At 41.2% G+C, this 25,426-nt stretch overlaps 1 protein-coding gene across 7 annotated transcripts in view; it reads left to right on the forward strand.

Annotated features, from left to right (window-relative positions):
- Positions 1-3,712: 3,712 nt before the first annotated feature.
- The window catches only part of UBE2E2 (ubiquitin conjugating enzyme E2 E2), a 388,098-nt gene continuing 366,384 nt past the window's right edge, over positions 3,713-25,426 (forward strand). For 2 of the 7 annotated variants that reach the window (XR_011388222.1, XM_051858867.2), the window contains exons 1-3: positions 3,719-3,851; positions 9,655-9,838; positions 20,296-20,346. Coding sequence is in view for 3 of the 7 variants with exons in the window: in XM_051858867.2 (XP_051714827.1) it covers positions 9,663-9,838; positions 20,296-20,346 (227 nt within the window). In the remaining 4 variants the exon portion in view is untranslated. Of the gene's footprint in view, positions 3,852-3,894; positions 4,065-9,576; positions 9,839-20,295; positions 20,347-22,383; positions 22,434-25,426 lie in introns of those variants that run through there. The other 5 variants (XM_070072852.1, XM_070072853.1, XM_051858869.2 and 2 more) reach the window with 5 other exon arrangements.

Consider the following 25,426-nt stretch of genomic DNA (forward strand, 5'->3'; position numbering starts at 1 on the left):
CCAGCAGATGGAAGACCTTTCTCTGTTTTTCCCTCTCCCTCTCTCTCTGTAACTCTCTCCTGGAAAATGAAATAAAAATTCACGTTTGTAACTCTGGACTCATGGTAAAGTGTCCTGAAGCTCAGATTTCAGAGTCAAGATTGATTTCAAACCTAAGTCCACCACTACTCACTGTGTGACTATGAGCAAGGGACTTAATCCCCCTGCACCTCAGTGGTCTTATCTGTACAATGGGGTTGATGGCATGAAACCAATTTATACTGTAACCATGACCTAGTATGTGTAAAGTACTTAGAACTTTGCCTTTGTCCAAGCTAAGGACATGGTAAGTGCTAATTATTATTGTTTAAGGAGGGGGGGAGGCAAAAGGAGGAGAAGGACATTCTTTTAGTCTCTTTTAGTCCTCTTCCCAGAGGAGACTAAAAGAAATAGGTGAGGGTCATGGAGAAAAACAAAGCAGAGAAGATGAGAAGCAGCTCTGGGGGAGGGTTGGGAGGGAAGAATGTTCTAGGGACGGGAAACAGTAAGTGCAGAAGTCTTCATGCTGAGACATGCTGGCTGTGCTCTGTATTCCCAAGGCCAGTGTGGCTGGAGGGAGAAGGGGTGAAATTGCACAACCTGAGGTCAGAGGGGTTGGAAGTGGCGGGCAGGTCGCACAGGGCGGGCGCCCACTATAAGAACTTTGTTGCTCTAGGATGCAAATCCACTGGAATTTTAAAAACATTTATTTATTTATTTGAAAGGCAGAGTTATAGAGGCAGAGGCAGAGAGAGAGAGAGAGAGAGAGAGAGAGAGAGAGAGGTCTTCTATCCACTGGTTCACTCCCCTAATTGCCACAACGGCAGGAGCTGCGCTGATCCGAAGCCAGGAGCCGGGGGTGTCTTCCGGGTCTCCCACGCGGGTGCAGGGGCACAAGGACTTGGGCCATCTTCTACTGCTATCCCAAGCCATGGCAGAGAGCTGGATCAGAAGTAGGCCAGCCAGTATACAAACCGGCGCCCATGAGGGATGCTGGCACCGCAGGCGGCGGCTTTACCCACTAAGGCACAGCGCTGCCCCCGACTGGAATCTTTGAGGAGACAAAATATAACCTGAATTTTAAAGGACATTGAGACTGCTCCGTGTGTGTGGTGGAAGAAGGTAGATGGAGAAGTAGAGAGACCAGTAAGAGACTTTTGTTAAGAGATGCCGGTGGATTGGATCAAGACATTAGCAGTGGGGAGCGGGGTAGGATGGAGTGGACACTTTGGGGTTCTATTTTCTTTTTTTTTTTTTTTTGACAGACAGAGTGGACAGTGAGAGAGAGAGACAGAGACAGAGAGAAAGGTCTTCCTTTTGCCGTTGGTTCACCCTCCAATGACCGCCACGGCCAGCACGCTGCGGCTGGCGCACAGCGCTGATCGGAAGGCAGGAGCCAGGTGCTTCTCCTGGTCTCCCATGGGGTGCAGGGCCCAAGCACTTGGGCTATCCTCCACTGCACTCCCAGGCCACAGCAGAGAGCTGGCCTGGAAGAGGGGCAACTGGGACAGAATCCGGTGCCCCGACCAGGACTAGAACCCCGGTGTGCCGGCGCCGATAGGTGGAGGATTAGCCTGTTGAGCCGCGGTGCCGGCCTAGGGTTCTATTTTCAAGAGCAGAGCCAACAGAATTTTCTGGTGCATTGAATGTAGAGTGTCAGGCAGAAGGCGCAGGGGCAGGGCAGTGCTCTGAGGACAGGGACTTTTCTCTTTTATTCAATGTTATAGCCCTAGCACCTAGTGCCTGGTATTCAATATTCTGCAGATGGATGAAAAGACTAAGTCTGACTTGTACTACACCGTTTTTGGAAGTTAGCAGATAGCAAACAGCAGTTAAAACATCCACTGTTGAGGTATTGTAGCAACCAGTTTTAGCAATTAAGCCGTGAAACTTTTTCCAGTCCTTTCCGCAGGGACTGAAGTCAACATCGCAGCATTCCTGGCTCTCAGCTGCCAATGACCAAGAACTACAACTTTGAAATTTCTGTAACAGAAGCATACTCTGTTATAAAATGTTCCTTGTAAACAAATAAACAACAAGACAAACAGAAGAACATACATATAAAAGAATTGTTTAATTGGAGAAAAGCATGGGGAATGAGGATTCTGTAATGTATCCTATGAAATGGTTGAAAAACTTGAAATTTCTGAGTTCTTGAAATGCAATCAGTAGAATGAAAATAATATAGAAATGCGTCACGAGGTACATGAATTGTGCACGCATTTTAGGCAGCCTATGAAATGCTGTATTTAGTTATTTTCTAAGTATTAGAAAGCCAACATGATGCATTTTACGGCATTTTTTCCTTTTAATTTACGACACCATGCCTACTAATACACCGTCCCATGTGAGTGATTTAGGTGGCTATATAATTGACAATCCCAGAAAAACGCTAATGTCCAGTCCTCCGATGTCCATTTCAGAGTTTAAGAGTAAGAGGGCCAGTTGCCACCCCTGAGTGGCATGTCCAAGCGGTACACAGGAATGCACCCATTTTTGCACAGTGGTGATTTGCACGGGCTAGACGCCAGCACTTGCTTTTGTGAGATTTCAGGGATGTTAGAAAGAAAGTCAAGGTTGAAGAAGACATCTGAGAAAAGCAATGTTCGGTTCTAGACACAGGCACAGCTCTGGTCCTCCGGGGCCTTATTGCACGGATTTCTTCTGGACTCAGTTCGTTGCTCTGTGTAGGGCTCAAGGCGCCTGGGGGGTGGGGGTGGGGGGTTGGGTTTCCTCACCTAATTAGGTAGCTGGCCAGGTGATGCTCAGGCTACCTGCAGTCTGTCCCACTTCTCGGGCGCTAACCGGGCAGGGCTTCCGCACACTCCCAGCTCTGGGATCGCTACCCAGCAGAGGTGAGGCGAGTGAGAGCGTTCAGGGAAGACCTGCTGCAGGTAGGGGTGGGAAATCTCACGGGAGCGCCGTTTGCAAAGCGGGCGCCGTGTGCTCTGTCCCAGTTGTTGGGGGTGAAGAGCCCCCAGCTACCCGCCGGTGTGCGTTCTGTTCTGGGTCAGAGAACCAAAGGGCAGGATGACCTTCGCGCCGCGGTGTCGGGTGAAGGGTCAGGCCCAGCCCGGACGAACTTCACAGGCCAGCGTCAAGTTTCCCGTCTGGGTGCGCGTGGACACCACGCGTCCAGGAGTCGGGTTTGCCATGGCACCAGGAAGCGTCTGTGCGGAAGCTTTAAGGTGAGTGTGAGGTCAAGGCTGCAGTGGGGCCTCCCGGCCCCGTCTCCGGACAACCCCCGCCCCTCCCACCCCCCAGTCAGCCTTCCCCTTTAAAGCGCGTGCTCGTCAAGGTCCCCGCGTCCCCTCCCTGCGGCCGCACCGGCAGCCTCGGTTTCCCCCACCTCCCCCTGGCCCTGCCATCGCTCCCCGACGCGCTGCCCCTCGCCCACCCCCGGCCGCGGTCCAGTCGGCGCGCGGGACGCGCCTGTCACTTTACTTTTGCGCGCCGCCTCTCCGCCCCTCGCCCGGCCCGGCCCGGCCCGGCGGGGCAGCCCGGCCGTGCGCGCGCCCGCCCCCGCCCCCTCGCGGCCGCGCGCCGGTGGAGGAGGGGCGGCGTTGTGTTGGGGGGGGAGGAGGAGAGAGGCGCGCGGCGCCGCACGGCCGACGTGGGGCTCGCGCTCTCGCGGTCTCTCCCGGGCGGGCGCTCGGGCACGCGCACTCGCGGGCGCGCGCGCGGACGGCCGGCTGGCGGCGGCGGCGGCTCCCGGAGGTGGTGGCTTCACTTTCCAGGACTCAGGCGGCCACAGCGGCGGCGGCCGCGGGGAGCAGCCTCGGAAGCCGGAGCTGGAACGGCTGCGGGCGGCGGCGGCGGCGGCGGCGCGGAGGGTGAGTCCGGGGCGGGCGCGAGCGCGGCGGGGACAGGCGTGGCCGGGCGGTCGGGTGCGGGGTGCGTGGGTCCGGCTGTCGGCGATCGGACGGGCGGCGGGGACCATTCCGTGGCCCGGGCCTCCGCAGCCCCTTCCCCCGTCGCGCCGCGCAGCCCTGCCCTCTCCCGGCTGCGTGTGGAGCCCGCGACCTGCGCGGACACCCCTCCCTCAGGTACTCGCTCGGGCCCGCCGGTGCCCCCTGCCTCGGGCGCCCTCCCCGCCTGCCGGCCGCCTCAGCCCCCCTCGCGCCGCAGGTCTCCGTCCGCACCCCTCGAGCCCCGGCTCCCTTCCTCTCCTGCGCGCGGCGTGCACCGTGCCCGGCGCCCCCTCCCGAGAGCCTCCTGCCCCCGATTCTCGCCCTTTCCACCCCTCCCCCTCCTTCCCATCCTCCCCCCCTGGTGCCTCTTCCCTCCCTGCCCGTCGTCTACCCCCTTCCGTTCTCAGTTCCCCATCCTTCTCCACCGTGCCGGCCCCTACCCGCTCCCAGCCGCATCCTGGAACTAAGTCTTTGCAAAAAGTACAGCGTAAATGTCACGGTGGAAAGTGCCCGGCGTGATCTTTCGCTGTTTTCCCTAATTGCATAATTGCTGCACATGGTGTCTCCCCTGGCGAGTGCCAGGTCTGGCTCCGCCGCCCTTGCACCCCGGTGGCCCGCCCAGAGGAAGACCTTGGGAGGTGTATTTGTGTGTGCCCTGCTGTGGGGTGTGTGTGGTGTTGGTCTTTTGTGATGCCTGGTGCTTGTCACAGTTTGGAACCGAAGCCCATTTTTCTCTGCAGCCCCCACTGGCCTGGTTTGAAACTGGATTCCCTCTGCCCGCCCCCCCCCCCCCCAACACCAAATTCGCCCCTCTTTTTTTTTTTTTTTTCCTCTCTAAATATTTTGATCCTTTTGCCCTTTACCATTTCTAATGAAGATAAAGCGTGGCTTCAATGTGGCTATTTTTCCCCCCACGGCCAACCAGAAACGTCCAATCCATCTTCCCTTAAGGAAATTAAGGCCGCTTTAGAAAGACATCATCCTGTGCTCCGTGGCTGTTAGAGCCATTTGCATGTTTCCAAGATTCACGAGCGTCTACTCAAATATTTTTATTTAAAAGCACAAAAGGAAGTGCTAGGACCTATTCTCAGCTTATCTCACTGTTCAGAAAGGGTTTTAAGCTTTGAGTGTTTCGTCCTTGATTCTTGAAACAGTATGTTTCTGAATGTGTGATGATTCTGTCTGGACCTTGGGAATCTAAATATTTGTCTTAGACAGTTTGAACGCTCCCCTTGGCTCTTGGAGTTTCATATGTGAGCTGATGCTAAGAATGGAGTGTCTTCAATGCTAAGAATGGAGTGTCTTCATACGTTGTACCCCATCCCATCTCCCCTAGGACAACAGTACCCCACCCCCCATCGGGTGTTCCACAATTTCTTGCATAAATATCTTTACAGGTACGTTAAAAGCTAGGTATTGCCAGATGTTGTGTATATTCATATAGCATAAGTTATTTTACATATTATAAAAGTTTATAAAAATGTATAAGAGGACAGCATGATACAGATGACAGAATCGAACGTTTTCCTGGTAGGAAAGCTGACACGAACACTTGCTTTTTTAGTTTTATACTACGGGATACTATTGCAAGGCTTGTCTGCAGAGTGATCTATCATTGCTCTTATGTTATCAATAATATTTATAACGAAATCACTCAACATTTATGGAGCATGTGAGTTTCATTCACTGTATGATGCTCATTCCCAGGACTAATTGCGACATAGAGTACATAACTAAGACAAATTCAGTGTGTTGAAGAACAGTATTTAAACTCTTAAATATAATACATACTTTAGGAGGGTCTGCCTACCTGAAAATGTCTGTTTATAAGTCAGCTTTTGTTTTGAATGTGAACTAACAAGAGTAATGCACAGATCTCAGTCTCTGACAGAGCAGCTCTGTTTGGAACACTGGGATTTGTGTCTGTCTTTCCTCTAGATTAGATCATTGGGTCAGATTAGCTATTTAGGGATTACTTTTAAATATAATTTTAAAATGCTAATTTAGAAGATAATAGTTAAAGAGTTTTAATTCATTTTTATTCATTTGTACACTAGAGAGAAAAGACACCAATTTTATACTTACAACTAATTAAAATGATTTATAGACTACTTTTTCTTCATAAAAATCAGTTGCACCTGAGTGGTGCAATATTTCCTTTTCCATATTTTTCCTGTAATTAGTCATTCAAAAAACAAAATCAGCTGAAATTCCCCTTTTTATATTTTAAAAAGAAATATGAAAACCATTTCTAAAGTGTCTGTGGTGATTATCAGTGGTCTCAGATGAAGTTTTCGTTTGTAGGTTAAGATTTGGATGAAATAAAGTATCTTATAAGGTCAAAAGTAGTAACATAATTTTTTCTTTATTGTGAAACTATAGATAATTTTGCTCTATTTGGGCATTTTAAACGTAAGCATTTTTAATAGTTCTCTCCTTAGACTAATTTTTACTTTAGTCTTCTGATATTCTGGAGTAATTTATGAAATTTGAGTTTTAGATCATTGAGTAGTCTTTAAGTCTGTAATCATAGCATTAATAGATAGTGTGTCATGCACATAAATGGAACATTGAGAAGAATGTGAAGCTTTATAACTACTATGCACAGCTGAAACTCTAGGCATAGCTTATTAAATCAGAGTTTATTAAACTGAAGCTTCAGCTTCAAGTAAGAGAGTCCTATTTCATTTAGGCTCCCATATATTTGTCATGTAATGGATTGCTTCTGGTTAAAGATATGTAAAATGATTTCTTACTCATTTCATGTTTCTTAAAATATTGTTGGCAACACTTCGCTATATCTGGATGCCTTTCTCTGAGAATTATTCTTTCTGACTCCCATGCACATCTGCTCTGACATGCTATTGTGTACATACTGACAGTGTTTTAAACTTCTGACATTTTAATTGAAAGATGTAAGCGGAACAAAAAAACTAATGTTCAATCCAAGAATGATAATTTAAAGTGAAGTAAAAATTTTAAAAAAGCAAGAAATATGGTAGGGTTTTTAGCGCTACATCTGAAACCTACTGATGTAAAACTTGAGCATTCTATTAGGTGACTTTCGTGTTCATAACAGATGTCACAGCTGTGGGGCTGATGCTCTGCATTTGCAGAAGAGAGAAGGGTAGGGAGACATCCCAGCAGTGCGTTTCAGAGCTGTTTGGGCAGGTGTATTTTTGTTTGGCGTAGGGAAATGGCTCCGTTTTTTGGAGTAGGGGTGGGTGGTGTCTCAGTGAAGACATTGATTATTTTTCTCGACTCTTCACCCCTCTGTGCTTCCAGATTCTCCCACTCTGTTGTAGTGCTTTTTGCTCACCTTGTTAAAGGACTGTATTCCAAAATGACTTTGGTTTAGAAAAATCTGCAAAAGTTAGTCTTTGGTGAAGTTGCATTTTTATCCGTGTCAACTAGCTATTCACACAGATTCAGTTAATTATAGTATTGAAAAACTATGTGAGAGATATCTTTTACCTATCCTATACCTACATCCAGTCATAAAAGCAAATTTTATTTCACATCTTGATTTGATTAAGGGGTGGTAAGAAGTATCCTTTTCAGGGCCAGCATTGTAGGGTAATGGTGAAGCTACTGCCTGGGACACCAGCATCCCATATGGGTGCTGATTTGAGTCCTGGCTGCTCCACTTCCTATCCAGCTCCCTGCTGGTGGCCTGGGAAAAGTGCTTGGGCCCCTGCCACCCACGTGGGAGACCTAGATGAAGCTCCTGGCTTCCGCTTGGTCCAGCCTTAGCTGACCAAAACAACCCTCAAAAACAAATGAAACAAAAAGTATCCTTTTCAAAAGGAATTTTGTCCTGTTTATTGTGTTTTGGTAAAGGTGTATTTTGTGGTGTTGATGGTGTTTCTTAAAACATAGGTAGTTTTGTTCTTTAAGGCAGTGTTGAGAGATAGCTGTATGGAGTCCAGGTGGCCGTGAGGTGACTGCGCCATGGAGGGCACAAGGCCTTGTAGCATCTCAGAGCATCCCTTTGGCTAGGGTAGTTCTGCATTTGTCACAACACTCAGCTGGTAGGATTGTAAGGGAGGTCATGGTAATCAAGCGCAGCAATTGATTATGATAGAAGGACACTGAGGGGAGGGAGGATAGTCCTTTAATTTACCAGGATTTTTTTTTTTTTTTTTTTGGTCTCTGCTATCTAGGTTATAAAAGCTGCCGAGGTACCAAGGTATTGAGGAAATTTAGTTGATAATCAGAGTTGCTTGGAGAACATGAACTTAGAGCAAAGGGAATTTGAAAACCTTGAGGGACATTTCTTCCAGACTGTGGGGCAAAAAGGAGTTCTTCATTGTCTGAATACTGTCACCCTCCCTTGTGAAACGTGATTGCTTTATATGCTGGAATCGGTGCTGATGCTGTCCTGTGGTTCAGGCTTTATTTAGATCAAGCAGGCCTCTGTTCTTAGGCTGTCATGAAGGTTACTTAAACTGTCTGCTAGAGGATTCCTAACCTGAGTTCAGCCCTGAGGATGTATTGATTGGATGTGGATGTGAAAGTAGCCCTTATTTCTCTGTATCTGTGGATTTGTGCTAACCTCTGTTGCGGCACTTAGCAAGCTGGCTTACCTTGTAGTTCAAAATTCTCACAGTTGTGGGGCTAACAGGTTTACCACAGTGCCTGGTATAGCAAGTGGGCCTGTGTCCTTTTTTTCCCTCCTTTCCTTCTCTTATTCTTTTTAAAATAATCTCTTTATTAAGATATAATTTATGTATTATACACTAAATCCTTTAAAAATGTGTAACTCTGGCTTCGGGGGGCCAGTGTTGTGGCACATTGGGTTAAGTTAGCTGCCATTTCCAAAGCTGGCATCAGTAATGGAGTGCTGGTTCTAGGCTCTGCAGGGCTGCTCTACTTCCAATCCAGCTCCCTGCTGTGGTGCCTGGGAAAGCAGTGGAAGATAGCCCAAGTACCTGGGCCCCTGCTACCCACGTGTGAGACCCTGTTGGAGTTCCTGGCTCCTGGCTTCAGCCTGGCCCAGCTCCTGCCATTTGGGGGAGTGAATCAGCAGACGGAAGATTTTGTTCTATCTCCGTCTCTCCTTCTTTGTTACTTGGCCGTTCAAATAAATGAATAATTCTTTTTTTTTCTAAAAAAAAAAAACCCTTGTTTTTGCTGTATTGACAGTTTTGCAACATCACCGTTATCTAATTTAAAGGCATTTTTATCACCCCAACCTGTATTCATTAGCAGTTAGTGTGCATTTTTCCCTCATTCCTAGCCCTTTTTCTATGTCTTTGTGGATTTGCCTATTCTAGATAGTTCATAGAAATGGAAACATACAAACTGTGGTCATTTGTGCCTGACTTCTTTGACTTGTGTGATAATTCAAGATTCATCTGTATTGCTATGGATACTGTACACCATTCCTTTTTAATGGCTAAATATTAATCCGTTATGGGTCTACCACATTTTTATTTCCCTTTGTCCGTGGACATTTGAATTGTTTTTGATATTTAGGCTATTGTAATGATGCTATGAACATTTTGTGTATGAAATTTGCATTTTCATTTCTTAATACATTTTGAATGGATGAAAGAAAAGTTTTGGTAACTCCTAGCACTGTTTGTTTTTGTAAATGACTGACTGAATCCATTTTATATTGCATTTTACTTGTTTTATTTTTTAGGCTCGCTTTCTTGTGTGGAAGTACCTTACAGTAGTCCTCCCCACAGCTGAATAAATAATATTTGCTTCTTTAATCAAGGATCTAAAATGTCCACTGAGGCACAAAGAGTTGATGACAGTCCAAGCACTAGTGGAGGAAGTTCTGATGGAGACCAGCGTGAAAGTGTTCAGCAAGAACCGGAACGAGAGCAAGTTCAGCCCAAGAAGAAGGAGGGAAAAATATCCAGCAAGACGGCTGCTAAATTGTCGACTAGTGCTAAAAGGTACCTCGGTTGTTGCAACTTTTTAGTTCTGGTGTCATTTTATCCTCTTAACTTCTGCTTTTCTGATGTGTTTAGTCATTTTTTTCTGAGATGTGGGCCATGGATTTTTCTTTCCCCTTTAAGGTGACCTTTTTTAGGTGGCTTTAATTTTAGGGAACTTTTTGGTACTTAAGTCAGTTAAGTGGTATGTCAGATTTATAAAATAAACATATATTGTTAGAGAGGCCTGGACAGACATGCATATAAGTGTATGATGGTTTACTTTTATGGTTAATTGATCATTAATACTTTTTTTCTGTTTAGTAGCAAAGACGAGAGATTAGTAATCTGTTTTAATGATGGTGGAATGATGCCTTATTTTCTGCTACTTTCTCTTGGTTAAGTTAGAAGTGCTGAAATTATTAACAAGTGCATCTTGGTTTCATTACCTGATCAGTCTTGATACAGATTTTTTTTTTTGATTTCCCTAGAGAATAATTAAGTCTGAAAAGTAGGTACTGAAATGATCTCTGTTCCACATCAGTCTCTTGTGATGATTGGCATATCTTTGGATTTAGAGGGAATCTGCTTTGATGTTGCTACATATGGAATATTTTTTGGAGAATAATTTAAAAGGTAAATTTAGTAGTCTCCCCTGATCTTCTGTTTTACTACTTTTTAAAAATATCAGTTGGAAGTATAAATAAAAGCAGTCTGTAGGTGTTATTTAGCTGTCTTCCTATACGTGACTTTGAGCATAGTGGGGTGTCTGGATGTCGAGTGGTATCGTCCTGTGTTGTTGGATGCTCTGGGTTGGAAGGAACTCCTTTCCCAAAGATCACAATTCATGTGAGCTAGTGGACCTTGTTTCCCTGTGGCTTGGTCAGTCCATAGGATGGGGAGGAGCCCCCTCAGGCCTCCTGATGAGAGGTGTTGGTGAGTGGTCAGCTGTCCATTCCAGGGTGTTTAGGGTTTAGGTAACCCTTCTAAGAATTGTGTTGCTGATTCTTGACCTCTGAGATGTCTGAGAGTCAGAGAGCCTTGAACTTTAGACCATCAAAACCTCCACCCTGGAATGTGCTAGGATGGGAAAAAGGGTTCAGTTTGTTTTTGCTATATCATGTCACAAGTCCATGGGACTCAGGTGCCTAATCCTTCTGCTGTCTGACCGAAACACCGAATACCCGGTTGTGGAGAAATGGGAGTGCAGTTAGAATGGATGAGAATGCTGGCGAATGGGGAAAGTACACCATTTAGGGGAAGAAATGGAGGTTGAGGCAAACGGGTAAGACGTTCAGGTGCATCCACGTATGTGAGGAAACTAACCCAGTCCTCAGCGTCTGAGGGTCTCCACAGGCCCTCTTCTGTTTGTCGGAAAAGGGGGAAGGGTGGCTAGCCAGCCCCTGAGAAGTGGGGTTCTGCTGGGCCTGTGGGCTCACTCCTAGCTGGTTAGCAGCTTGGCGAGGCCCTTCCTTTTCCCCAGGCTTGGAGCACAACTACAAAATAGCTGAAAATCATATTTTTGGGGATGTATCAAAGACCAAGTTGTGCTTTTGAAAGAAGGTGTACTGTTTAGTGTGTGGATGAGAAGTTTTCTTGGACAGTACAGATTATATATTTAACCTCAGTGATGGGTTTCATGAGGAAAAACAATAGAAAAGAAGATGTTTTCCTCCTTTTAAAATAGGGGCTAGAACTGAGATTACAGATGGTGTTATGTGGAGAGCCGGGACTGTGCTCAGTTGGCACAGTGGGATCATTGCATTTGGTGATAGGAAGGAGTGTCCTTTGACTTGCTTCCTGGCTGAAGGAATCCTTTTGTTGAAAAATTAATTCTTATGAATTTGTGGCTTTTAAATTGTAATTTAGAAACTTCCTCTGTGAGATCTTCAAGTGGTTTATGGGTGACAGTGTATAAAGTGACTAATTATTTACTATTTATTTTTTAATATAAAATGCTGCGTAATTGCTAATTTCTGAAAAGCATTTTATTTTTATTTGAAAGGTACACACACCTGTATACATACACACACACACACACACTCACACAGAGACAGAGAACTTCCATGTGCTGCTTCACCTTGCAAATGCTTGCAACTACCAAGGTGCAGCTAGACAGAAACCAGGAGCCCCGAACTTAGTCTGGGTATCCCACCTGGGTGGCAGGGACCCAAGTACTTGAGCCATTACCTGCTGCCTCCCAGGGTATGCATTAATGGGAAGGTAGACTGGGAAAACTGGATTAGAAGTGGAGCACCCAGGACTTGAAGTAGCTACTCTGATACGAGATGTGGGTATCCCAAGTGGCAATTTAACTGCTGCAGGGAACGCCTAATGCTAATTTTTTAATTAAAAGAAAAAAAGGAACATCATTCTTTCTTCTCTTCCTTCCCCTTCTTCAGTTGATAGTGAAATTAGCTGATTGTTTTCCACCTCAGCTTAAGTTCTGAGAACTTAGAAGAAATTGGAAATCATAAGGAAAAGGGACATTGTGCTTTTTATTGGACACACAATTCAATACTGTTCTTGGAGTAGTGTTTGGTTTTAAACTTTATGGTTTTGTTAGGTTGAAAGGTACATTCCAGTATAATCTTTCAGCATATGGACACATCTAAATTTGTTTTCCAGGTGAGAATGAAGGCGTACTGTTTATAATCTTTTGTTACTGTATTTTCTTGATTTTTTTCATCATTAAATCCACAGTGTTTAGCATATTAGGTTGACAGTGTTTATTTACTAGTTGCCTTAGAATACTGAGTTTACTGTAAGAATTGGGTTTTCCGTGGATGTTAGGATCTCAGGATTCAAACTTAAAAGTAGTTTCAAAATAAAATTTTAATTTACATTTTTAATGGTAGTCCATTTTTATTCAGCTGAGAACTCTTTCTCAAATAGTGTCATTGTATGAGATAACCAGTGCCAGTGAAGAGTTTGAACTCCAGAGACAGGGTCTAGGTTTATTGAACAGAGATTCCAGTATTGAGTAGCTCTGTGATGGTAGGTGTAGAATTTAACGTTGAAGTCTTGGCCTCTTCTTTTGGTGAAGTGGTACCCTTTTCACAGGGCTGTGGTGAGGACTAAGTGTGTGAAAGCATTCATGTGCCTCACAGTAGCCCCTCACTTAGACTTTGTGCTAGTTAAAATCTACAGTGGGGACTGGCGTCGTGGCATAATGGGTTAAGCCACTGCCTGCTATGCCGGCATCCCATGTGGGTGCTGGAAGTCTCCAATCATATTTTTCAAATCCAGTTGAGAAAAAGAAGTGTATGTTAGCCCAAGAGGACTTAATACTATTGTTAAACTAGAAATAATCAGGTACTGTAATTAGATACATTTTATAGTAACTCAGGAAAAACGTTTTGCACATAGTAGGACCTCAATTACTCTGTGAACTATGCTGTAATTGTAGAATTAATTTGGTGTGGAAATATGTTTTCCTAAAATCTTATTTTTGAGGTATTACAGAGTAGTGATGTATGATGCAGAAAACACTTGAGTACTTAAGCAATAGTATAAATTAACTTTTGTCATTTTTTAGAGTAAGGATACTTACATCTTTGCACTTTTGCTTTCTTTGGCAAGAATTTGGTTCTTTAAAACAGGGCATGCTCATATCATAGCCTGTTCTCTTGTTATGTGTACATAGTTGAACTCTGTCTGCAGTGATAAATTTAGATGATTTTGATAAAATTGACTAGTCAGTTCAAGTTCAGTAATACATCAATTTTGAGATCTTCATTGAATTGATTATGCTTTATCTTTCATGTCTTGACACATCTGTAAATATGAATTTTAAATCACATTTATTTCAGATTAACTTTGTTCAGAGTAGGCATTGTGCTTTTTATTGGACACACAATTCAATACGGTTCTTGGACTAGTGTTTGGTTTTAGACTTTATGGTTTTGTTAGGTTGAAAGGTACATTCTGGTATAATCTTTCAGCATATAGGCATATCTGAATTTGTTTTCCAGGTGAGAATGAAGGAGTACTGTTTATAATCTTTTGTTACTATATTTTCTTGATTCTAAATGTACATTTTATTTATTTTAAAAAATACAGTTGCTTTTTATTTATTTAAAAATTTATTTATTTATCTGAGAGACAAAGACAGCTTTATTCCCTAAATGTTTGCAGTAGCCAGCACTAGGCTGGGCTGAAGCCAGGAGCCAGGAGCTCAGTCCAGATCTCCTGCATGGGTGTCAGGTACCCATTACTTGAGCCATTACTTGCTGCCTCCTGGTTTGCACACTGCCAGTAAGCTGGAGTCAGGAGCTAGAATCAGACCCAGCATTGAACCCGAGTACTCTGATATGGGACCCTCCTGTTATTCTAGGCCAAGTACCTACCCATAAACGTACATTTTAAAAACATTTTTAGGTTTGAAAGGCAGACAGGATAGACAGAGGCAGAAATCTTCCATACCCTGGTTCCCTCCAGAAATGTTCACAATAGCCAAGTCTGGGCCAGGCTGAAACCAGCAGTCGGTTAACTCAGTCAGGGACTTCTACATGGCAGCAGGGACCCGGGTACTTGAGCCCTCACTGCTGCCTCCCAGGGTGCTCATTAGCAGGAAGCTGGCATGGTAAATAGAGCTGGGATTTGAACTCAGGCACTCTAATGTGGGATGCATGTATCTCAATCTGCATCTTAGTTGCTGTGCCAAACACCTGCCCTGATTTGTAAAATTTTTAACCTTGTGAAGTCAGGAAGTGTTTTATAATTGTTATATACTTTTGTTTTATTGATGATGTGTCTTAAAATCAACAGTTGATTAGAGCCTTATGCATAGTACATATGACCATTTATTTGCAATGACAGTGTGTTTTGTAGAGACTGCACTGATATTTAAAAACTTTTAATCATTAGTTGCATGTTTCTTGAGAATGAGTTCATTTTAGAATGTTTTGGCCAATTGAGTCAATTGGTTAGAAAAGGAATTCTTATGTGACTGAGGAGTGCAGACTGTAGGGGAGTATAGAAAGTCCCAAAGTGTGATGGAGGGTTTTTATTTATTTATTTATTTTTAGTAACTACTAAGAAATAACCTTTGTAAATCTCCATGTCCACATATCCATATCCGTCTTGACCCTGAGTGAGTTACTGAATTTTCTTTAAGTTAGATGTGTGTTCATGTGTGTATTTTAAGTGTACATATACAGTGCTTTTACTTTCCTCTGAACCATTAGTCCAGGATGTTGGTTTTAAGATGAGTGCTTGGGGCCAAGATTTGACCCAGTGGTTAAGACGCCCACATACCATGCCAGAGTGCCTGGGCTCATTTCTTGGCTCTGGCTTCTGACTCCTGCTGCTCACCAGTGCCTACCCTGGGAGGCAGCAGTGATGACACAAGTCGTTGGGCCCCTCACGCTCACGTGGGAGACCTGGATTGAGTTCTTGGCTCCTGGCTCTGGGCCCTGGCCTGGCCTATCTCCTCCATTTATGGAGTGAACCAGTGGGTGGGAGTTCTCCTTGCCTGTCTATTTCTCTCTCCACTAAAAATGAATGCTTTCTGTCTTCTGCATTGTGTATAATAATTTCGATACCATATTTTTCAGTTAAATTTGAATAAATAATGATTGTTAAGGTACTCCCCCCACCTCTCCCCTAATCCCCATTTAAGCTAACAGTAGTCCCACACAGTGCTCTTCTTAGTATATGTAAATTTTCCCTGGAGCAGTTAAAAGTGTTAGGTGAAGTCAAACAAACTGAAATTCAGTTTGTATTTTGTTTCTGACTTGTCTTAGTAATTAACTATGTGTATGCAGTTGCTGACTTCAGCATCATAGTAACCTAAGATGTGGCACTGTCTGGAAATTTAGGCAGTTGTCTAGTTGGTTTATATCTGAAATAGTTTTGTCTTAAAAGTTCTGATAAGTGGAAAAGTCTTTTTGTTTGACTTAGCAAGATAATTGCCAGCCTTTGCCATAGTGGTGTAAATAGCCCTAGGTTTACTTAAAGAAAAAAGCCTTTTATTTATTTGAAGGGCAAAGATAGCAGACTTAAGCACAGGCAGAGATCTTGTGTGTACTGGTTTATTCCCCAGGTGACTACAACAGTTAGAACTGGGCCAGGCCCAAGCCTGGAGCTGGGAACTCATCCAGATTCTCCCACATGGGTAGCGGGGACCTAACTACTTGAGCTTTCACCTTCTGCCTCCCAAGGTGAGGGTTAGCAGGAAACTGGAGTCCGAAATAGAACCGAAATGCAAACCTAGGCACTGTAATATGGGTTGCAGGTGCCCTAAGCAGTCGTCTTAACTGCTGTGCCAAACACCCATCTGGTTATCTTCTTTTTTAAATGAACACTGATAAAAGAGTATTACTTAGAAAATCCTGTGGGATTTGTTTAATTCACTTTTAATCGTTTAAGATCATCATCTACATGTGGGAATTATTGATGATTTTTTCATTTTCCTGCAACATAAGGAACAAGTGCCTGAAATCGCTACCTTCCTTATTTCACACATTGAGCCTAAGAAACTTAATACAAAACATGATCTTTTGAGATAGAACTGAATTGCTGTCGTTAAAAACAGCAGGACATCTTGCAGTAATTTAAATGGCAATTCTTAGTGTAATCTTCTGTCAAGAGAAATACAACCATTCTAAGATAATAGTGTCTCAAAATATATTTTAATATATTGACCCATTGCTCAGTTTTGTTGAATTTATCAGTAAATTGCCTTTTGTATTGAGTAATATAATTTGGAATTATAGTTATCTGGAGGGGTTCAAGTTCTGTCATAGAATTCCATGAGCAGAAAAGTATGATTTTTCTTTTTCTTAAACCAAAAGGGGCAGTATAAGCATAAAAAGCAAGATATGTTCTTTGAAAATCCCGTAGAAGTTCTTTTATGTTAAAAATAATTTTCTTTGACAGTTTAAGCATATTCTTTTGAATGCCTGTTCTTTAGTTCTCTGAGTTTAAAAACAATTTCTGAAAGTTATTTATTTTTCTGGTAACAGATCAAGCAATACAGACTTTTTTTTGATGGGAAGCAACAGTTTTTTGTGCAGCTTGCCCCCAACAGTCCCAATTCCATTTCCTTGAAGCAAACTCTTTGAGCTATCTTTGGATTTAGTCCTTCTGTTGATTTTTTGCATATCTCTAAATAATATCCTTATTTCTTATTTGATGAATTGTTAACTAAAATAATATCTTTTGACCCTCTGCTCTTAAATATGTGTTTAATTTGTTTATCCATTTCCTTCCTTCCAGTTAATGATAGTGATATTACAAAAGATTATTGGTTATCTTTATATACTAAAGAATATATTTAAGCCTCTGTTGCTTAAAATTTCAGCAGCATTTCCCAATTGCTTACTTTGCAAAGTGGGATATTAATACTTTATTCTGTCTACTTATTACTGTCCCCGGTCTATTTTTAGCTGTTTCTATTAGCTACAAATAATTTTTTATTTTTTTGTATTCAAAGTTAATACCATTTACATTGTAGAAGTGCAACTGCAGTCTTCTGTGTTTTTGTCATAAACAAAAGACCAATACATTATTTATACTAAATATTTAATGCTACACCAAATAGCATATTAGGATTGGGTTTCCTGTGAGTCCAGTGTTGTAATCCCTGGACTACCCAGTGAGTCCTGTTTAGGCAAAATAGATCATAGCTCTTTTCTTTTCCCCTTAACATTTCTCTCTTGATAAAGTTATATTACATTTTTGCTTCTTACTTGATGAATGATTGATTTCTTTTTTTTTCTTAAAGATTTTATTTATTTATTTGAGAGGTAGAATTACAGACAGTGAGAGGGAGAGACAGAGAGAAAGGTCTTCCATCTGCTGGTTCACTCCCCAAATGGCTGCAACAGCCAGAGCTGTGCTGATCCAAAGCCAGGAGCCAGGAGCTGCTTCTGGGTCTCCCATGTGGGTGCAGGGGCCCAAGGACTTGAGCTATCTTCTACTGCTTTCCCAGGCCATAGCGGAGAGCTGGATGGGAAGAGGAGCAACAGGGACTAGAACTGGTGCCCATATGGGATGCCAGTACCAGGCGGAGGATTAGCCTACTAAACCGCAGTGCCGGCCCATGAATGATTTATTTTTAACAGCTTTTTATTTTTTCTTGTGGGTTTCTGATTTCTCTCCCACCCCCCCAACCCCTTAAATTTTCACTGTTTATACACTCTGCAACGTGCTTATGCCTTTCTCAACCTGTTTGATTTATACCCATCATTCTCTTGCAGAAATAACGCTGAAATGTCTCATCCTTTGTAACTACTCCTCTGTTTCTTTGTTTCCTTTCCCATTTTCTGTATCTACCCCCTTCCCAGTTGGGGTCCTGAATGGGTTGGAGGTGAATGTGTATATGCTCAGTTTGCTATCTTTAACCTGGACCCACCCATTCAGTTTTGAACTACATTTCATACTTCTGTGTGAAATCCATACAAGTTGTTCTCCTGTATCTGATCTTTGAGATGTGTATCATTTAGTTACGGTCATATGACTTTGTATGAATATAAATACATCATAAAATCCATATTAGAAGGAAATTAAGGTTTGTTAAAGATAAAAATGATACAGAGTTTGTCCTAGTTAATGTCTTTATTTTATAGGACAGACAAGTTAGGCACAGAGAGAGCGCGCAAGCGAGTGCGCGCAGGTGCAAGTGGTATTTTTGCCCAAGGACTCAATTAATGGCATAGCAGAATTAAAATGAAAGTTTTTTGGCTTTCAGTTTATTAGTCTTGCTCTGATTCATAATACCTCCCCAACTTTAACTCACATGTTTAAAGAAGTGAAAATCACATTAGTAGCATGCAGTACACTGAGTAAGTTCGTTCCATTCCTATTGGAGGAGTCCTATTTATTCTAGTAGCTCTGGTTGTTGTTTTCAAAAGACATAGAATGAAATTGTGTGAATATAAATGTTTTTATTCAGAGTCTTGTTAAGATATTTTAGTCAGTTATCATCAGAATACTATCATAATAATTACCAGAGACAGGCATCCAGCTGTTAATAATCTCGTTTAAAAACCAAGGCAAAGGAAAATAAATGGTTTTGAGAATTTTTTAAACAAAGCCTAAGCTTAATGAGGCACGGATGATAGTTAAGAGATTGCTAAGTACAGTCTTTTTTTTTTTTTTTTTTTTTTTTTGACAGGCAGAGTGGACAGTGAGAGAAAGAGAGACAGAGAAAGGTCTTCCTTTGCCTTTGGGCGCTGATCTGAAGGCAGGAGCCAGGTGCTTCTCCTGGTCTCCCATGGGGTGCAGGGCCCAAGCACTTGGGCCATCCTCCACTGCACTCCCGGGCTGCAGCAGAGAGCTGGCCTGGAAGAGGGGCAACCGGGACAGAATCCGGTGCCCCGACTGGGACTAGAACCCGGTGTGCTGGTGCCACAGGCGGAGGATTAGCCTATTGAGCCATGGTGCTGGCCAAGATTGCTAAGTACAGTCTTAGAAAACAGTGTAGCAGTGGCTGGCACTGTGACATAGAGGGTAAAGCTGCCTCCTGCAGTGCTGGCATCCCATAAGGGCACTGGTTTGAGTCCCGGCTGGTCCACTTCTAATCTAGCTCTCTGCTACAGCCTGGGAAGGCAGTGGAAGATGGCTCAAGACCTTTGGTCCCTGCACCCATGTGGGAGACCCGGAAGAAGCTCCTGGCTCCTGGCTTTGGATTGGCGCAGCACTGGCCATTGCAGCCAGTTGGGGAGTGAACCAGCGGAGGAAAGACCTCTCTCTCTGCCTCTCCTTCTCTCTCTGTGTAACTCTTTCAAATAAATAAATAAGTCTTTAAAATAATAATAAAAAAAAAAGAGTATAGCACTGTTTGCCTTTCAATATGCACATAGCTTTCTGGATAGAGTTAAAAATGTAGTAGAAAATAACACATGGGGAAGGAAGCAGACTTTAAACTTTTATCCCTCTTTGCATAAAGCTCATGCAATGACCTGATGGTAATTACTCCTGTAATATTAGGATAGCTCTTGCTCGGAGGGTATGATGTCCAGCGTGAAAGCCCAACTTGCCTGTCACTTAGAGGCTTCAGGCAGGGATCCCTTGTGTATTTTGATAAAGTAGTTCTGGGAATTCATTCCTGAAACTATTATCAATTGATTGGATCAGTTTGCATTTAACTTCTTATCAGTTTTCCATCCTAGTTGAGGATTGTCTAGTAAAAATCAGGAGTTAGAATAATCTATAGTGTTGCAGAAGCTTCCTATTTACCATTTTAAAAACTGTGCTGCTGTATATTGTATTAGTATTTCAAGTTTAAAAATGCACAAAAGGAAATAGTACCATTAAAGTATAACAGCTACATGAAATGAGGTGGACATTTGACTTAGCAGTCAAGATGCCCACATCCCACATCAGAGTACCTGGGTTTGATACTCAGCTCTTTCTTCACATTCTCTCTGCCTCTCAGATAAGAAAGAGAGCGCTAGGGGGAGGGAGAGATTTTTTTTTCATATTAAGAGCACAGACATTTTAATATAATGTTCTTTGTTTTTATTTTAAAGAATTCAGAAGGAACTTGCAGAAATTACATTGGACCCTCCTCCCAACTGTAGGTAAGTACTTAAGGATTTTAATGTATCTTTTGCGGTGTGGTTGAACTCTTGGTGTGATGTGAAACTGTTATGGTAGTCTGCTCAATCAGTAAAACCCTCACTGTAGTTTAGACTTAACTGTGGAAGACAGTATTTGTTGTCTCTGTGCAGAAACAGAGTATTCAGTAACTGTGTTTGTGATGGTAGAATGGAGTTGCCCAAAGTAGTGTAATGCAGTAACAACATGATAAAACGACAGGGTAACAAATAGAATTTTTTTTCGGGCATAAGTGTTAGGGCCTTAAATGATTTTTAAATTATGAAATAATAATGTGGTTAAAATACTTGCTGTTTGATCACTATTCAGTTGTTGTTTTGTTGGAAATAGATTTTTTAAAAGGAACATTAAACAGTACGTCTTCTTGGTTTATGGTATTTTTCATGACTGTTGATTGTAACTGAGAATGCATGTTCTGAGGCTATCTTAAATATAAAACACACCTTTTATAAATACGTGCCCCCCTATTTTCTGGATGGTGCTTACTGAGAGGAAACCAGGTGCTTGCTTGGAGATGGTTAATGTTGTACAAGTACATAGAGGAAGAAGAGAAAAATAGCTTTCTGTCTTACGTTGTATCTTGGGTCTGTTTCAGTATTTGGAAGATGACTGACTTTTTAAGGCATTTATTTTGGTTTTGATGTTAGGTTAGTGCTGGAACCAGGCCAACATGGAACTTTTATAATTTAAATTGATGTCTTATGTTGAAGGAGAAGGCAGATTAAGTGAAAATGTTTCCAACATTGATTGGAAGTAGAATTTATTGTTTGGTGTGATTTCTGGTTTTGCTGACCTCATTTTAATGTGAAAAAATGAAACTATAAATATTAAAAAGTAAACATTTTGCAGATCATTATATTGATATTTGGCTAGTTTAAAACTGTTTCGTGTAGGAAAAATTCTAATGAAGTTTATTATGTTGCGGTCAGTCTAATACAGTTCTTTACACAAGAGTCATGAATAGTATATAAACTTGTAGTAAAAATGTTCAAGGAATGTTTCATTCAACTAGAACAAATATTTCTTTGTTAGGTAAAACTATATAACAGAAGACTTAATCACACTTGAGGCCGTGTTATTATCCAAGCTGTTTCGATGGCAGATTGTTGCTTAGCTTTTGGTGGCCAAGTCACGTAAATGGATTGATTTGTGGAAAAAACTCCAGTTTGAATTAAATCTAAAATCACCTTTGATTCTTAGAATAGTATTTAATGGTCTGAATCTTTTTAAAATAAGATATATTATATATTATTTTTATAGCTATGTAGACAACTGGATTTTTAAAATATGTGACTTTAATTGTTATTCTTCTTTGCCTAAGTTATAACAACAGATTTTGGGCAAAATAAACTAATTACTTTGTTTTAATGAGTTTGAGGCCCATTTCTGATAAATGAAATCCACATATAATGTGATGTAGATTGTTTCAACTTTACTATTGGGTATTTTATTTTCTAATACATTGAATAATTTGATTTAGCTTTCACTTACTATAGATAATAATTCATCTCCCATTGAACCAATATTGTAAACATGCATGAAAACTTAGGAGACCGAGGAAAAGAATTACATCATGCTTACTATTTACATAAAGAAATAATTGAAGCATAACTCTATTTAAAGTAAAAAAGCTTAAGTATAGTGTCATCTGCAGTTTGGAGGTTTACTTTTTCATTGAACCGTATTAAATAATGATACCATTACTGATTCAAACGTAGGTTCTTTATAGATAAAGCTAAATGTGTATAATAGTTCTTCATTTTTAAATGTAGAAATCACACGTAATAAACCTTTCAGACAGTTTTAGGAAAGATATGTAGTTCAGTTGATTTCCTGGCTTATGGGAGTTTGCAAGGAAATCCCCCTGTGGTTTGAAGATTGGGCAGCCACTAACTGTGCCTTACAAGTTAAGTCTGCAGTACAGTGGCTTTGGCTCCTTTTGTTGATCCTAAAATAGTTGCTTGGACTGGGTCAGGCAGAGAGAAAGATCATTTACCTTTATACAGTGCTTCCTTGGCAAGCAGAGGATCCTCTGTGCTATGGTTGATTGGTAAGTGGTGATTAGTTTTACATTTCCTGTGTGCCTGTGCTACTTCACCAAAATGTTTGGTGTACTTGTTAAGTGGATTACTGTGGTCTTTGGATTGTTTGGTGTCAAATATTTCTATGTGGTTTATAGTAAATCTGCCCTTATATTTCAGTGAAAATGTGGTTATTATCTTCAGAAAGACAAGTTAGAGTATAATTGTAGTTTGGCTTATTTTTGACCGAAGCTAATACTTAGTGCTTTTGTGGTTGGTTTTAAAAGTTTTGTGCTGCCTTCCTGATGGCTCTAATGAATTATTTGCAAAAATGAGCAAACTAAAGCTACCTTCCAAATAGAACAAGCCAGAGTCCCTTCCTTAGCAAATCATATCTGAGTTCAGAAGCAATCATTCCCTTCGTTCTCCCTTTGCCTCTTCCAGAACACATGTCTCTTAGAACCCTGCCTTTTTTGGTTTCTTAGCTATCACAGCTAAAGATTATGTGTGAGGAAACATCTGTGGGTTTACCTGGTTAGACAGGCAGAATGGAGGATTTAATTTATTGGTTAGCTGTGGGGGGTGGGGGTGTTTCTCATTCCACTTAGAATGTGGTTTATCCTATTTTCTGGAACCTTAACAGACTAGTACCATCCAGTTCTGTGTGTCTATCAGTTTAGAAATGGGACCTCTGAATTTCGGTGCATCTCTTAAGTGGAGCCTGATTAAGCAACTCGTGTAATCAAAATGAACCATGTATTTACGTATTGTGTAAATCTGTCATTTGAATTATATTGGTAATATAAAATCTCCCTGAATTGCATCATTCAATGTAGATAGATATGTTTATGTAAGGCATTTTTAGAGGAAGTTACTCTATGATAGTTTTCATTAATTTTTTTTCAGATTTTGAATAAAAAATGTTTTGAAAGCATATCTACAAATGATTTCATAGATTAAATTATATGTTCTTATAGGAAATGCATGCTTGTACATCTTTCAGTTTTCCTTTTTGTTGTCCTTGAATGAGATAAAAATGCAATAATACAGTTTTATTTTTGAAGCTGGATTAAAATTTTCTTAATGGTGTTTTTCTACATTTTGGTTTACAGACCAAGTGTTAATAATTTCTATTTAAAAAGTCATAGTGTCTGTAAACCCCTAGGTACAGAAAATATACACTATTGGAGTGAAATTTTGTATATACTTAGAAGATTTCCTAGAAATAGTAGAATGTATTTTTGCTTGGCTTCAGCTCTTCTGTTGTATAACATAACTGACCCATGACATTTGTAAGGACTCTATCCTGAGGTCTCTGCAGAACCATAAATGTTTTCATATTACTAGCAGAGATTGTGGTGGCTGGGCTGTTGGGTACAATTGCTCCTTACTTTAGCACACCAGCTTAGCCAGATGAAGTAAGTAAAATTCATGCTATATTCTTACAGAGCTCATGACAGTTAGAATTGATGCCCCTTATATATGCCTGCATGTTGTGGCTTTCACAGTTCTTCAAAAGTTATCAAAAGCACAAATCTTAAATCAGTGAATGCCAGTGTGTTCATTTATATTTCCTTTGTGTTAGTGAAAAACTGGTAGCAAATGGGCTAATCTCTAAATAAAAATTAAAATTTTTGTCATCTAGAGGATAACTTGTTCTGTTTAGCAAAGAAGCTAAGTTCAAGTTCTAATATGATCTGACACTGCTAAAATTTAGGTAAGTAAGTATGGGAACAATAGAGGATCCTTACTACTTTTTGAAGGTAGAGGCTACGGTATAATGACATTTGGATTTTGATTTTTGATGTAGTAATTGAGCAACTAAAAGGAGGAGAAGAATAAAAAATATCCTTAAATTACACTAGCAGTTTGTACTTTTCATTTTTAAGTGTTTCAAGGGTCTGCTATTGAACACTGGCTCTGCTTTTCTTCTTCTTTGTCAAGAAGAAGCTTTTTGAGATACACAGTACAAAATCCACTTTACTTAGGTTTTTAGTATAATCACAGAGTTGTGCAGTCTTCACAATTTTGCAACATTTGACTAATCTAAAAAGATACAGTATGCCTTTTAGTGCTTGACTCTTCTCCATTTTGCCCCAAACTTCTCTGCCCTCATCTCCATGCAGCAGTTCACTTTCTATCTTGGAAATTTGCCTTATCTGAACATTGGCTATAAATGGGATCATATAGTAATTTTGTATGTGAGAGAGACTGGCTGCTTTTATAAAGTATTCTGTTTCTAAGGTTCATGAATGTTGCAGCATGTATCATACTTTATTCCTACTTGTTGCCAAAAAATACTGCATTTTTGTGGATATACCACAGGTTATCCACTCAACACTTTATGGACAATTAGGTTATTTCTACTTTCTGGCTATTATGAATAATGATGCTATGAACATTGGAGTGCAAGTTTTTGGATATTTATTTGGTTTTATTTTTCTTGGGTATATACCTAATTAAGAGTAGAATTGCTGGGTCACTTATTCCAAGTTGCTGTTTAACATTTGGGGGACCTGCCATCCTGTATTCCAAAGTGACTACGTTATTTTACTTTCTTAACAGTACTGTGTGAGGGTTCCAGTTTCTCTACAGTGTTGGTAATTGTCCACAGTGTTATTGTCCATCTTTTTGACAGCCATTTTAGTAAACATGAAGTAGTATTTCATTGTGGCTTTTGATTTATGTTGCTCTGATAGATAATGATGATTATCATATGTTGGCCAATTGTATATTTTCTTTGAAGAAATGTATTTTAAATTCTTTTCCTATTATTTTTTTGGTTGTTGTTGTAAGAGTTCTTTATGTATTTTGGATTTAAGTCTTATATATCGGATTAACAATTTGCAAATATTTTCTCCTGTGAAATTTTTTTAACTTTCTTGGCTTTTGAAGCATAGAACTCAATCTGGGTCTCTCCATGGCTGGCAGGGTCCCAAGAATTGGGCCATCTTTCACTACCTTCCCAGGCACATTAGCTGGGAGTTGAGTTGGAAGTGGAGCTGCTGGGACTCAAACCAGT

Source organism: Oryctolagus cuniculus, chromosome 4 (genome assembly GCF_964237555.1).
Source record: "Oryctolagus cuniculus chromosome 4, mOryCun1.1, whole genome shotgun sequence".
NCBI lineage: Eukaryota > Metazoa > Chordata > Mammalia > Lagomorpha > Leporidae > Oryctolagus > Oryctolagus cuniculus.